This window comes from Artemia franciscana, chromosome 12 (genome assembly GCF_032884065.1).
Source record: "Artemia franciscana chromosome 12, ASM3288406v1, whole genome shotgun sequence".
Lineage (NCBI taxonomy): Eukaryota > Metazoa > Arthropoda > Branchiopoda > Anostraca > Artemiidae > Artemia > Artemia franciscana.
Window position 1 is genome coordinate 38,347,446 of NC_088874.1, and position 14,970 is coordinate 38,362,415.

Below are 14,970 nucleotides of genomic sequence, written 5' to 3' on the forward strand. Positions count from 1 at the left end.
TAGAATTACAATCAAACTTCAAACTTGGTAAGTTTTCGTTTAATTTATAAATTCTACTCCAATAGGAGCGCCTTAGCTTCGCCTCGAGTTAAACTGAGATTTTAAAGTTCAGCATGAGCTAAACCAACACTAATGACCAATAATAGCCCTATTCAATAAAAAGAGGCCGCTGTACAAAATTTCATTTATAGTAAAATAATTCAAATATAACAGAATGCGATGAGTGACTTCAAAAAACAGATAACTGTTTTTCACTTTCAATTGGTTTATTATAAAACCTTGCAAATGTTTTAGCATTTGTCCAGCCTACATATCTTATGATTTGGTCAACATCAACTCCTCTTGCTTTAAGGTGGGACGTTGAGGCAGACCGTGTGCTATGAGCACCGTAAACACTGGTATCTATACCTGCAAGAAATAATACTTCTTTTATCCATCTAGAAATAGATGACTTGGACGCAGCGGTATAAGGCTTACGATATGTAAGAAAAAGTGCGTCGTCTCTATTCAGGTATGACGTCATTCTAATATACCTAGCTAAGTGCGTCACCGGACAAAGGGACGACTCTTGAAAAGGTCGAAATTTAACTACTGATTTGTGGTTTCCCGGTTTCGTTGTTTTTAATAGCACATTAATTTGAAAATCAAAACTTCCATCGTCATTATTTATCATATTATTAAGTGACAAACTGGCCAACAACTGAACTCTTTCACAAGCCGATAGAATCAATAAAACCGCTAATTTTTGTGTTAGTGTCTTTAATTTAAGGTTTTCGATATCCCAAACTGGCAATCTAAATAGATCGAATACACATTTTACATCCCAAATACTAGAAATCTTGGGTAGACTAGGCCTTCTATTAAAGACACCTCTCATGAATTTCTTAGTGATGTGATTACTGCCTAACTGAAGGCTTGGTAAAATTGCGGATAAAGCACTCTTCGCAGTATTAATAGCACTGTATCCAACACCTGAGTAAAACAGTTCCGTAAGAAAGGTCAAAGTCTCCGGTACAGTTGCCTCCAAGGCCTGGATTGTGTTTCTTCCACAAAAGTCGATCCATTTTTCAATGTAAACCCTGTACTGACGCTTAGTTGAATCCCGCCATCCATCCATGATAATATCGACTGTGGAAGGAGAATATCCTTGGTGGTGAAGCCCTTGCCGGAGACGACACAAGCCGCTAGGCGTAACGTTTTGGACAATGGATGGTGTAAGGTCGGTTTCTGTGGAAGAGACAAAGTAAAAGTATCATTTGGTAAAAGTATAGGACTTCCTATTAAGAGCTTTAATAGTAAGGGATACCAAACTTGTGTGGTCCAGTTTGGGAAAATCAAAATACCAGTTGCCTGATCTGTCTCTACCTTCTGAAGGGTCCTCAGAAGTAAGCTAAATGGGGGAAAGGCATAAAAGAAATGAGGCTCCCAACTCATTGCAAATGCATCTACGAAAAAACATTCTGGATCTGGTTTCCAAGAAACAAATGGTTTAATCTGAAAATTTAATCTGGTTGCAAACAGATCAATATCTATCGACTGACATACCAACGAATTCAAAATAACGAATATTCTAGAATTCAATATCCATTCTTTTTCATTATCAAATTTTCGAGATGCTTTATCCGCGATATTAGCAACTCCTGGCACATGCTCTGCAGATATCCACCCTTTATCCTGTAATACTAACTGCCAGATCCTATTTGCGAAATAGTTACACAATTGAGATTTTGTTCCTCCCATTTTATTTATATAAGCTACTGTGGTTATATTATCTGAACGCAGCCTGACATGAATGCCCTTAATATCCTGAGCAAAACACTTTAATCCCAGATAAACGGCCTTCGTTTCTAAAACATTGATGTCAAATCCCTTCTCTTCTGAGGACCATTCGCCTGTGGCTGTTTTCATGGAATATTCATCCACGAGTGCCCAGCCTAATTTGGATGCATCACTACACAAATATTTGTCAATTGACCTAGGTTCAATTGCTTTAGACGCATGGTTGGCAATGTTCAACCACCAATGCAATTCGGAAATTACATCGGATGTTAAAGTTAGCCTAGCCGCAAAATCACCCTTCGCGTGCTTTAGTGCTTGAATTTTCAATGATTCCGCTTTCCGGTAATATAAAGGCCCTAATTCCACTGCTGGGAAGGTTGAAACAAGAACACCTAGAGTTTCGGCCAAATTTTGAATCGTAGTCGATTTTTGACGGAGAACTTTTGAAACTGAATCTAGAACCTTTTCAATTTTTCTTTCCGGCAGGGAAATACACATTAATCGCGAATCTAATAAAAAACCCAGAAATTCTATTCTTTGACTTGGAATGAGAACTGACTTCCCCGGGTGAATTACAAACCCCAGCTCTGACAGTAATTTCACTGTTTCATAGACATTGTTTTGACATTCTAAAACTGACCTTCCCAGAAGAAGGGTATCGTCTAGATAAACAATTGACATATAACCTTTTCGTCGAAGAAGGGAGAAAACGGGTTTCATAAGTTTCGTGAGAACCCTTGGGGCAGATGATAAGCCGTTTGGCATACATGTGAAAGCATAATAACAATCTACTTCAAAACAAAGCCATAATTGATACTCAAAATCAACAGGGCATGAATAATAAAAGTCAACAAGGTCAACAGAGGCCATATAACAATTTTTTGTCATTAAAAGAACCGCAGACTGAACACTTTCCATTTTAAAATGGTAATATTTAATACTTTCGTTTAGTTTTTTAAGATTCAAAATAAACCGAGAAGACCCATCTTTCTTTGGGACCGTAAAAACGGGAGAAACACAAAGTATTCCTTTTATTCTGAACTCGGGTACTTTAATAATAACTCCTTTATGCAATAAAATATAAACTTCTTTTCGTATAGCCTGCATTTCTTCAGGCGTAAAACTTTTGTTTTTTGTTACCAAAGCTTTTAATGGTCTTTTCTCGAATTCAATCTTATAGCCTGAAGCCACAATATTCAAAATATTCAAATCACTTGTTATTGATTGCCATTTTGAGATAAACTTACTAATTCTCCCTGCTTTAAAATTATCAACCAAATGTTTGGACTGCCTATTGAAATTTACAACAAAATCATAAAACTCAAGGTCAGGGTATGTTAAATGGTACATACCACCTATTTGCGATCCCTTTTCTGAAAGTTCTGGAATTTCGACCTCTCCTGACGGTCCTGGTTCTGCTTTTTTCGATAGAATGGACGGGGAGCCTCGTTCTGCCATCGGCGATAACGGTAGGCCCCCCCTTGCACGTTTTTTGGTCTTCCAAATGATTTTTTCAAATCCGCCACGGATTTGGCTTTGGACGTTGTTTTTGCAACATCTTTGCCAAAAAGAAACTCCGTGACTTTGACTTCGGGAGCGCATAAAGCGGATGCCACCATGGGATCTGGGCTCAACTCGAATTTCATCGCATGGCGTCTTTTTAGACTTAAATCATAATTGGTGAGGCCAAGCATGTGAACTGCATCTGTTAGGTTTTTAACAACCTTTTCTTTGATATGCTCATTTTCGAACTCAAGAACATCATTTACTGCCTCTAAAACACAAAAGGTTGAGTGAACAATTGTCCGCTGCACTTGAAGTGCCTTAGCATCCCTCTGCTTAGCACGTGCTGAGAGAGTGGCCCAAATCTCACTATTCACCTTGGGAACAACAATTTTATCTGTATTCGCAGGCCTAGGGTGGCGCTCAAATAAATCTTTTAGCTTCCCTATTTCCAAAGGCTCGGAGAAAGCTCTATTTGCAACTTTGGCAAGTTTTTTATGGATCTTGGGACCCTCTTTGTTACCAGAACGTTCCTCAGAAATCTTTTTGAATAGAGAGTCATTTGACGTGTTTTCTTTTAATCTTTTACCTTTTCGCTTTTCCGGAGAAGCCTTCCGCTTTTTGTCATGGATTTTTACGGGGCTCACAGAGCCAGTTCTTATGGTTCTAGAACCTATTTGTGGGCTCCGAGAGCTAGATTTGTCATTCCTAGAACTAATTTGAGGGCTCCGAGAGCCATATCGAGCATGAGTTTGAAACTCTGGGCTCCGAGAGCCACTATTTGTTCTATGATCACTATCACTCTCACTTGAGAGTATTCTGCGACGCGAATGAGCTTTATTTCGCCTTCCACGTTCATAATCTTCATCAACTAAACTGTCCAATAGTCCAATCACTATTTCACTGTCACTCATTATTTAATTTGGTCTGAATCAAAGCGAATGCGAACGTCAACTGGTTTGGTTTGGTCAATTGAGGCGATTGCACCCGTCTATCTCAGTTTAACTCGAGGCGAAGCTAAGGCGCTCCTATTGGAGTAGAATGATGGTTAAACGAATAGAACGAAACCAGTACTTAATAAATCACGTTTAGATAATTGTCGTTAAAAAAAAAAAAAAATGACAGTACACATGACAATGACAGTGCTAGGTGTGCTCTCCCCTGACCCCCCCCCCCTTCGCACGGAAAATTCCCTCCAAATGCAAAATTGAACAGGCGAATAATAATAATGAAGACAACATGAATATTGGAATATCATACCTATATTCCAGAATATAGGCAGAATGTATGGTATCCAATATCCTATAGTATCTATTTTTCGTTTCTTTATTATTTTTTTTTTTAGTGTTTTTAGAGCTCAGTTATCAGAGCAGGGTAGGAGAAAGATAACAGAACATGATATGGAAATATAAAATTAGTAGTCTGTGTAGAAGAGAGACAACTTGCCCTATGACGGAAAACCCCGGATATAACAGGCTGAGACTAAGTGGTAGAAGTAATTAACCGTGGGCTTGATCTAGTACCAACAAGAGGCGTCACTAGTCACTTTTTTGGGAGGAAGGGCAATGGAATTTACCAACTGCCAGGCCATTTTTATCGACTAATTTGGGGATATGGCTATAAAAATACTTCGTTATTTGTTATCTACTGACTGAGACTGATTTATTTTCATTTATTTTATGTCACGTATTCCACGCACCTATTTGCCCTGAAAAGAAATGAGCCAGTAAAACAGTGGCACTTTGCGCCACTTTAAGTTTTTGTCATGCGACTGGCTGAAAATATTTAGGGAGGACGTACCCCTACCATAACACTCGAAGCTAGGAGGTTTTTCTCCCCCCCCCCCATTCGTATATCAGGAGGTTTTCCTATCTGAAGTACCTTTACTTTTATAGAAACTAATACACAACCGTTCGGCATTGCTTCCTCCACAACCGGGAAGCTCAATATGTAGTTGTTTGATACTTCTAAATCAATTAGATTTTTCAGAGTTTTTGTTCAATAGCAGCTTAACTCTCCATGGGGCAAAATCGTAGTTTGGTGCCACAAAATTGCAGAAAACGCCACTATCCTGTGTCACTATTATTTCTCACTTCCTAAGGGCTATAGAACTTTTAATTTGTATCTGAATGAAGCCTCTCCAATTACCCAAGGGGTAGGGGGAAACAACATCAAATATACGCGCATCCTTGATCTTTTTCTGGGAAAAACAGCGAAATTCCCCATTTTTGTAGATAAGAGCTTAAGACTTGAATATGATAAATCTAATTATGTAATTATCAATACAATCTCATATCTTTCTGGCGTTGCTAGTAGTACAAGCCTTTTGGATACTGGCAGAGCTCTATCCGACGTACTACTGAAGTTGCTAACACCTTTTTTTAGATCATTTTAAGAATATGCAAACCGGTTTCCGAGAATTTCAAGAATGATGCGTTATCTGGTATGGCGTAATCATCCATGTTATTGGTGAAACAGTACAACGAATACAAGCGGGCCAATGTCATGAATTTCAAGAATTCCTCGGCATGTTTCAGAGAATTTCAAGAATGATGCAATATCTGGTGTTGCGTAATCATTCATGTAGTCGGTAAAACAATACAATACATTCTAGGACAGCCCTCACCTTTGGCCCTTTGAGGTAACAACTGAGCCAACACCATTTTTTAGCTTCTAAGCAGTCTTCCACTAATTTTATCAGGTTTATGTCTGATAAATTAATCGAACGTGATACCCATTATTTCCTATAGTAAAAAACGACACGTTACTCGACTGAGCCAACAAGTCATTGATAATATTATGTTCTTAAAATACATTCTAGGTAATTAATATGTTTTTTCTTGGAATCTAGCCACCTGCCGTTAATATGCATATCATGAAGATTTGAGATGCTAGCTAGATAGACAATCTTTTGATTATCAACGGAACTTGTTTCGGTCTCCAGAAATTGTAATGAGTACAACCAGCCAAGTATACTTTAGGTAATGTAATGGTTCTTAGCACATCGGTTTTCCATTACCAGGCATGCGCATTAGTTTGGGTACCCAAGTTCCCATCCGGGACCCAATGCCCCCCTTCAGGACACCGAGTCACCAATCCAGGGCCACACGACTCCCTCCAGGGCTCAAATAACCTCCCTCTCCAACTCCAGCCCGCCGTTTTAACTTTGAATTTGAAATTTTTCATGTCTTAAAAACCCATTAAATATGCTTATAACCAAAAAAATAATCACTTCTGATATTTAAAAAATAAAAATGAAGATGAATTTTTCTGGGACGTAGAATTTTCTTAGAAGTCAGAATTATTTTGGAACATGTAATTTTTGGACTTTTTTTGGGGGGGCTAAGGTTTTATACACTAAGGAATGCAGTCGCATGTACCGCTCACAAATGTCACAACTTTCAGTTAAAGAAGAAGGTTTTGCAGGAATTTTTCCCACATTAACTCTCTGAACGAAAGCACATGTTTCGAAATTTTTCATATGTTCATCCATAAGCACATCACCCTTTTCCTAGTTTACAACACACCTGCACAAAAAGCACACTGAACTTGGTCAATGTCACCAAACAAAAAATAAAAGAAATCCATATTTTGCAAGTTCTCTGAAATCAATGAAACCCTTTGATCACCTTCCATTAAACGTCCTTAGCCTAACACCCTCTCGTTTAAGAGTACAACCTTCTTCTTGTGACAGTAAAGGTCAGGGGATATACCTTGTTGATTGCAGATGAAGATTAGTATAGGTTGGACTATAGCTTCTTGATCCCATGTATCACTCACAAATGTCATAGCGTCCAGTTAAAGCAAGAGGTTTCATTGGAATATTTCCCACATCATATTCCTAGTTTCTAACCACAACTGCACAAAAAGCAAACCGAGCCTGGTCACTATGGCCAACAAAAAAGAAACAATCTTTTGCAAGTTCTTTGGTATCAATGAAATTCTTTGACAACCTTCCATTAAATGTCCTTAGTCTAATACCCTTTCGTTAATTCATTTTTACTCAAAATCCGTTAACATAATGTAACCTAAGTGAAAAATCAGTTGTGATGTCATCTATAACGTTAATGAAAAAAGATGGTATCACTAGGGTAGGAAAATCCAAACGGTGCCATCTTCGACTGTAAATTAATAGATGACAGCAGACAACGTGAATAATTATGCAATATCAGATAACGCATTCATTCTTAAAATTCTTAGAAACATATCAAATAATTCTCGGCATCCCAAAATAATTCTAAGTCCACAAAAAAAAACTGAGCCAAAAAACACATCAAGAAATTCTCGGTGTCTAGAAAATTACAAGTAAAAAAGAATAATAGTAATTCTAAGTCCCAAAAAACATCAAAAATTTCATAAAATCAACGGAAAACTGCTTAGCAGCCAAAAATATTGTTGACTCAGTTGCTATCTCAAAACACAAAATGTGAGGGTTGTCACAGGATTTATTGCATTGTTTCACTAACAACATGAATGATTATGCAATACCAGATACCGCATCATTCTTGAAATTCTTGGAAACATGCCAAGAAATCCTCGGGAACCAGGATCCATATTCTTGGAATGATGCCAAAAAAGGTGGTTAACAACTCCGTTAGTACGGGGTGTGGGCTGCCACAGTATATGTGTCTCAAAAGACTAGATGTGATGGCTGTCAAAGGATGTATTGTATTGTTTCAGTGACAACATGAATAATTACACAATAAGGGAAATGTTTGATGTTATATGCTAGAAAAAAGATGGAATAAAGAAATGTACCCTAATTTTCAACTTTTTTTATGTCTTAAAATTATAAATAATCTTTGGTGAACATGGATTTCGGATTTTTTTTTTTATGTGGCCGTTTCACTGGTACTCTGTGCTTGATCATCGGCAATAGTTGGTTTCTTTTATGTTTTCGATCAATATTAATTGTTCACGAGAAGGATAAACACTTGTATCATATTTAAAAAAGGGAGGATGAAATATTTCAAGAAAGTATGTGCACATGATAAAGTTATCATAGAGTTGAGTACTGACAAAGAAAAATATTTGAACCATGAAACAAGTACTAGTTGTAACACGATTGGAAATGTATGCGTGCATTGTCAAGACAGTGAGGGATGAAATTTGTTTGGAGAGGGATGAAATAAGTTTTCTACCGAAAACTTAAAAATTACTGATGATGGATATACGAGAGTAACATTTCCAGAGATGATAGGACGCGAAGAGAATGCAAAAATAAAACTAATAGTTGATAAAATAGGGCCAACTTCTTGCTAATAGTTCTGGTAATACGTTACTCGTTGATAGATCGTTATAACCATCTTTCTGGCAATAGAAATGCAAGCAAGGGGGAAAAGAAAGGTCCACTGCCGCACTAATGTCATACTACATATCTTATCAATATGTCGAAGCTGCAGTCTATGTAAAAGTAATGTGGTAACAGACAGTGAAATCACAAGTAAAATCAAAAGGGCATTGGCAGACAATATCACCACGGAATTTACAGTCAATTCAACGAAATGAAAAGCATCGGCGAACATTAGTAGTACCATCAAGAGCTTCGAAATACAAGGTCAATGAATCCAATAAGATCAGTGACGAAATGTGTGATGAGGTTGTAGCTGAAACCATATTTAAACTTTAGTTTTACCCAATATGGAATAAGTGGCATGTCAAGTGAAAACATAATGAAATGTTTCATGTAATGAATTCAAAGCATCCATTTTTTTATGATGATATTCTTCATGCCATTATTTCACTAAAATATATTACATTTCATTACTTTGTTATGTTCCCATTATTTTTAGGCATAGGCAAAGGAAATGATTGATTAGCAAATGGTTTTGTCAGTCGCATATCATTTGAAGGGGATCATTATTTTTGACTACAACAAACTCGGCTAGTAATATGCATCCTGGTTTCCAAGAATTTCTTGGCATGTTTTATTTTAGAATTAGAATAGACTTAGAATTATTTTGGGATGCCACGAATTTCTTGGTATGTTCTGAGAATTTCAAGAGTGATGCATTATCTGGTATTACAATACATCCTGTGACAGCCCTCACATCTCGTCTTTTTATATGGCAACTGAGTCAACAACATTTACACTTCGAGACAGGTTTCCATTATTTTACGAGATTTATGTGTTGTTGTTTTTTTTTGGGGGGGAGGGAGTTGATTTGGAAAACATTCCAGTGATATCTTCTGTTTAACTGGAGGTTATGACGCTTGTGAGCGATGCATGTGACTGCGTTCCTTTGCGTGAAAAAAATTATAAGCCTCCCAAGAAACCACCAAGAGTCCAAAAATTATATGTTCCAAAAAAACTGTTCCAAATTCCCAAGAATTCTACGTCTCAAAAGATTCCGTCCAAAAAAATTCAAAGTCCAAAAAAATGTCACTGCAAATATTATTTTTCTAATGACAAAAAAAAACGACTGACATATTTAAATTCTCAACATTTTTTATTTTTTTAAATATCAGAAGTGAGTTTTCTTGTTACAAGTATATTTAATGTGAAAGACTTGGAAAAAAAGCTGAAAAAATTACATGTCTGTTCAGCAAGTATATCAAAACATCATGGTAAGCACATTCTGGTAATGATGCCACAAAATGTTTCCGGAAACAAATCACTCGTAGAATTTACCAACAATCGAACTCCAATATAGAACTCGATTGCCCAATTAACTTGTTACGTTATTGTGACAACTAACATTTGGGAAGCATCCCAGAAACAATACATTGATTACCTAGAATGCATTTCTAAGAACATAACATCATCAATGACTTTTTGGCTAAGTCAAATAACGTGTCGTTCTTTTACCATAGGAAATAATGGGTCTCAAGTTCGATTCATACATCACACTTAAATTTCATAAAACCAATGGAAAACTACTTAGAAGCTAAAAAATGTTGTTGTCTCAGTTGTTATCCCAAAGGACCAGATGTGAGTGCTGTCACAGAACGTATTGTATTGTTTCACCTACAACATAAATGATTACGCAATACCTGATGCCGTATCATTCTTGAAATTCTTAAAAGTCTTAGAAATCGGCTTGCATTTTCTTGAAATGAGGCCAAAAAGGTGTTAGTAACTCCAATAGTACATTGGGATAGGGCTCTACTACTGGTGTTTCCTCATTTCTCCAAATAAGGCAAAGTTCCTAAGGCTTGGAGCGTTTGGCGTGTAACATTAAACTTAATGACCTTTATACGATTAGAATCAGCATAAAAAGCCAATTGTCCTGGTGCATTAATTGTGATAAAAGATCATTTGATTAGTGTTGGTTACTGTTGATCCGAACAGCTCCTTTCTTACATTGCATTCTACACCATATATTCTAAGGTGGCTGGAGTTTACCCTCCCCTCACCCGGAAAATACGCCCTAAGGAAAATATCCCATTAGGGAGGAGGGTCAAATAAATTTCGCACAAGGGGGAGGGGTCAGTTTGAAGTCAGAAAACAATTCTTACTTCTTAATACGCAGAATAATTGTACCTAGCAGATTTTGCATGCAGACCCACTGTACTTTAACCCCCCCCCCCTAATCTTCAAATATATAGCCCAAATCTATTTCTTAAGTAACGAAGAAACCGGTTTGTTCTCGAGTTTTACGGAGCGTAAACTTGAGTAAGTGGCGTATAATACAAAAGTACCGAATTTCTTATGGAGAGAGAGCTGGATTTCCTGCTATTATTTAAAACACTCAGAAATTAAATTAAAAAAAATGAAGTTTTTTCAACTGGAAGTAAAGAACGACATCAAAACTTAAAACGAAAAGAAATTATTACGTATATGAAAGGGGTTGCCTCGTCCTTAAGACCTCACTCTTAACGCTAATTTTTTTTGAACTTTCATGGAAATTTTTGCTCGTATTGAATTTGAATCGGTTATTTATTGCAATTTCTGTTCGTTTTGTGTTTAATTCATTTATTGATGGTGATTTGAGGTAGTTTTACGCTTGGAAAATTATTTGAATTTAGTTCTGTTCATTTTTGGCTTAATGAGGCTCTTTACTATTCTTTTACAAACTTGTTTTGTGGAATTTTTTAAAAACCAATTTCTGTTTATTTTTTATTGACATAGTCTTTTTCATAGAAAACATTTTATATCTTTTTTTTTCTATTAGACTCCATAGTTTTTACTTTGAAGATTATTTGACTTTATTTATGCTCATTTTCGGTTTAACGAGGCTCTTTACTTTTCTTTAAAAACTTGTTCCGTATGTTTCCCTCTAACAAAAGAGATTAATTAGTAAGTAATTAAATAAAAAAACACCAAGTTTTTCAACAGAAAGTAAGGAGCAACAACAAACCTTAAAACGAACAGAAATTACAATGTATATGAAAGGGGTTGTCTCCTCCTCAAGACCTCGCTCTTTAACCTAAAGTTTTGTTTTATAGAATTTTAAAACAAAGGTTAATGTTCTAATTAAACGTCCATTGTGTTTCAGGAATCGTTCTTAAAGGATAAGGACAAAAGGTCAAAACTTTAACGCAAAAAGCAAGGTCTTGTGGAGTGGACAACTCCTTTCATATACGTGATAAATTCTTTTCGTTTTAAGTTTTCATGGTGCTCCTTACTTTCAGTTGAAAAAAACTTTTTTTTTTAATTCAGTTCCTGATCGTTTTTAGTCAATACCGGGAAATTCGACTCTCTCTCCTTAAAAAATTCCGGTACTTGTGTATTATACGCCACTCACTCAAGTTTACGATGTGTAAAACTCAAGAACAAACCGGTTTCTTCGTTAGTTTTTTCGTTACTTTAGATACAAATTTGGACTATATATTTGCACATTAGGGGAGAGAGGTATAGTATAGCAAGTCTTCATGCAAAATGTATTAGGTACAATTGTTCTACATATTATGAAGTAGGAATTGTTTTCTTTCTTCATACTGTCCAAATTCTTTACCCCCCACCCGTTATGTGCAAATATATAGCCCAAATGATATGTTTCCCATCTATTCTGTCACTTGTATTAGTCTTGTCTCGCGGTAAGCTGAAAGAAATTAACAAAGAAACCGGTTTTTTCTCGAGCTTTACACAGCGTTAACGTGAGTGAGTGGCGTATAATACACATGTAGCAAAATTCCTCCCCCCATAAGGAAAATAAAAAACAAAACTAAAATGAAAATCAAATTTGGAAAACCGTGTTTTCAACGGAGGGGGGTATTTACCGGGGGGAGGGGGTATTTTCCACTGGGATATTTTCTACAGGGGAGGGGGGGAATAATTTCAGGGGAGGGGGGAATATTTTCCGGGGAAGGGGGATTTTTCAAGGTTAGGGGGAGGTATTTTCCGTGTGTGTGGGGGGTATTTCCCGGAGGTATTTTCCACGAGGAATATTTTCCACGGGGGGTATTTTCCAGGGGGTTATATTTCCCAAGGGGGAGGGGGGTCCAGGTTAGGAGGGGGTTAACGCCTAGAACTTTCTTCAACATGTACTTGGGAATAGGGGTGGAATATTCCAAATCCGTTCTTTTTTCATTCCTTTTTTTTCCGTCATAGTATCTTTTTGGCTACTGAATTTTGAATATGGAGAGAATTTACGGGGTGGGGGGGCAATTTACCGGAGGGGAATATCCCGGGGAGGAATTTTCCACGTGAGGAGTTAACCTGGGTGGATATTCTAAAATAAATCTTCTTTGGGGAATTTTCAGCAGGGGGGGATTTTCCACAGGAGGTTAATCTAGGGAAATTTTCGGGGGTATGCCAGACCCCCTATTTTTGGATTGGATTAATCAGAGGAATTAGTGTAATAATTGTGATTAAAGATCATTTGTTTATTTTTGGTTACTATTGACCCGAGCACATCCTTATTTGGAGTTATTTACCACGAAATCTTTCATTCTACACCATATATTCTACATATATTTGACAATATAGGTAGAATATTCCAGAGCCAGTTCTTTTTTTCATTCTTTTTTTTGTCTTAATTACTCTTTGGCTGCTAAATTTCCACGTCGGGAGAATTTGCGGGGTAGGGGGTAATTTTCCCTAGGGGAATCTCCCAGGGAAGAATTTCCCCGTGCAGAGTTTACCTGAGGGATTTTCCAGGGAAAATTTTCTTTGGGGGAGATTTTTGAGGGCAGGAGCTTTCTGGAGGAATTTTGTGCGGGATATACCGGCCCCTTTTTTTTAGATTGAATAAGTAAGAGGCATGAAAGTTTAAAATCAACTGGAATTTGTATATAATTATCAATTTTTACACCAAGTAATCTAACAATCTGTGCTTTCTGAACTTAAATTCCCAATCTTAATTTCTTAATCGAATCAAGCCCCTTAAAAAGTTCATAGTTGATTTTGCCTCCTGCTAACTAGCCTTGCGTTTACTTTGAAGGTATCTGAAACAGTTTTAAATCCAATTCCCTTATGGTGCTGAATATACATCTTAAAAACACAAATTTTGACAGAAAATTTTTTCAAGAAAAAAAAACCAGACTGAAATTTCGAAAAATTAAATATACTCAAGACCTAAATATAGTTCAGAGTCAAGAAAATCAAAAAGTATATTCGAAAGTTTTTTTTTCACTGGATTCTTCGTTTAGGGATACTTTAAAAGACCACCGCCAGGGAAACAAGATTAACGTTATAGCCCGAGTCTTTCTAATTTTTAGGAAATCGATAGTAAGTCAGAGAAAATGTTAAGGAGAAAAAGAAATTCAAGAAGATGGGCAGTAACAATATACCTGTCCAGATCTCATATAATTTTATCCTCCCCCTCCCCACTTTATCATTTTTTAAAACGTTTCTTTATGTCTTATTTCTTCCTTATTTAACAAAAAAATACTTTTTAAAAAGAACTTTAAACTAGTTGTGACTGAAGTGTCACCACAGAAGTGGCATTAATAAAATAACACTACACTTCTGCACTCATTGCTTTCCAAATCTCACAAAAAAATAATACGCTAACTTTCTAATTAATTTTAGCAACTAAATACGTTAAAAAAGATAAAACTTAATATTTTTTTTCTAATTTCGGCAATAATTCACTCTTCTTTGCAGGGTGCCACAGTTTGCAATTTGCACAGGGTGCCACAGTTTGCAACTGAAATAAGACTATAAAAATCGCTTTCGATTTCTTAGGATCTCTTGTCAGGATGCCAACACGGAATGCTTGAACTGTTTAGTATGAAGGAGAAGTGCTCATCAACTTCGAACCCCAGATATCTTAACACTGCTATGAATTTTTAGAACTGGCAGTTGTTAGTAGCGGGGACTACCCTACTTCTAAATGCTGAGCCAAGCATACGAATATACTGATTTACGCAACAAACGTCAATACAACAAGCATTAAGCAACACCTTCCCTCTGCATTCGAAAAAGCTGTAAATGAATACGAATAAAATTTTTAATTCAAGACCCTAATAGTGAACTTTCTTTAAAAAAATACTGTCAAGAATAAAAGGTAGACTTTACTTCACAATCACCCGAGACTTATTTATTTATTTGCAAGCCAGAGTCTGCACATATCCGGGGGCTGGAGAAGGTGGCACTGAATGCGTAAAGACATTATACTATTAGACTTTAAAAGCTTACTATTTCGCATAAAATGTAGTCTGAAGACATGGAAGATATATTTTACGTCACAACCTACAGAAATTTTTATTTATTTATTTATGGGGGGACATAATGTCATCGTATTCATTGTAATTTCTTCGAGCTTGACATGGCCGATTAGCACTCATACCAGAACAACCTTA

The 14,970-nt window shown here is 36.5% G+C and overlaps 2 protein-coding genes across 6 annotated transcripts in view; both read right to left on the reverse strand.

The window, feature by feature from the left end:
• LOC136034083 (uncharacterized) overlaps window positions 1-4,326 on the reverse strand; it is a 4,578-nt gene extending 252 nt beyond the window's left edge. Inside the window, exons 1-2 of one of the 2 annotated variants that reach the window (XM_065715208.1) lie at window positions 3,132-4,326; window positions 1-408 (exon numbers count right to left, since the gene is read on the reverse strand). The exon at window positions 1-408 is cut by the window's left edge and continues 252 nt beyond it. In XM_065715208.1, the coding sequence (XP_065571280.1) occupies window positions 3,135-4,196 (1,062 nt within the window). In that variant the 5' untranslated portion in view covers window positions 4,197-4,326 and the 3' untranslated portion in view covers window positions 1-408; window positions 3,132-3,134. Of the gene's footprint in view, window positions 409-1,028; window positions 1,228-3,131 lie in introns of those variants that run through there. The other variant, XM_065715209.1, reaches the window with a different exon arrangement.
• LOC136034081 (ATP-dependent RNA helicase DHX30-like) overlaps window positions 1-14,970 on the reverse strand; it is a 204,513-nt gene that overhangs the window by 16,297 nt on the left and 173,246 nt on the right. The window lies entirely within an intron of this gene.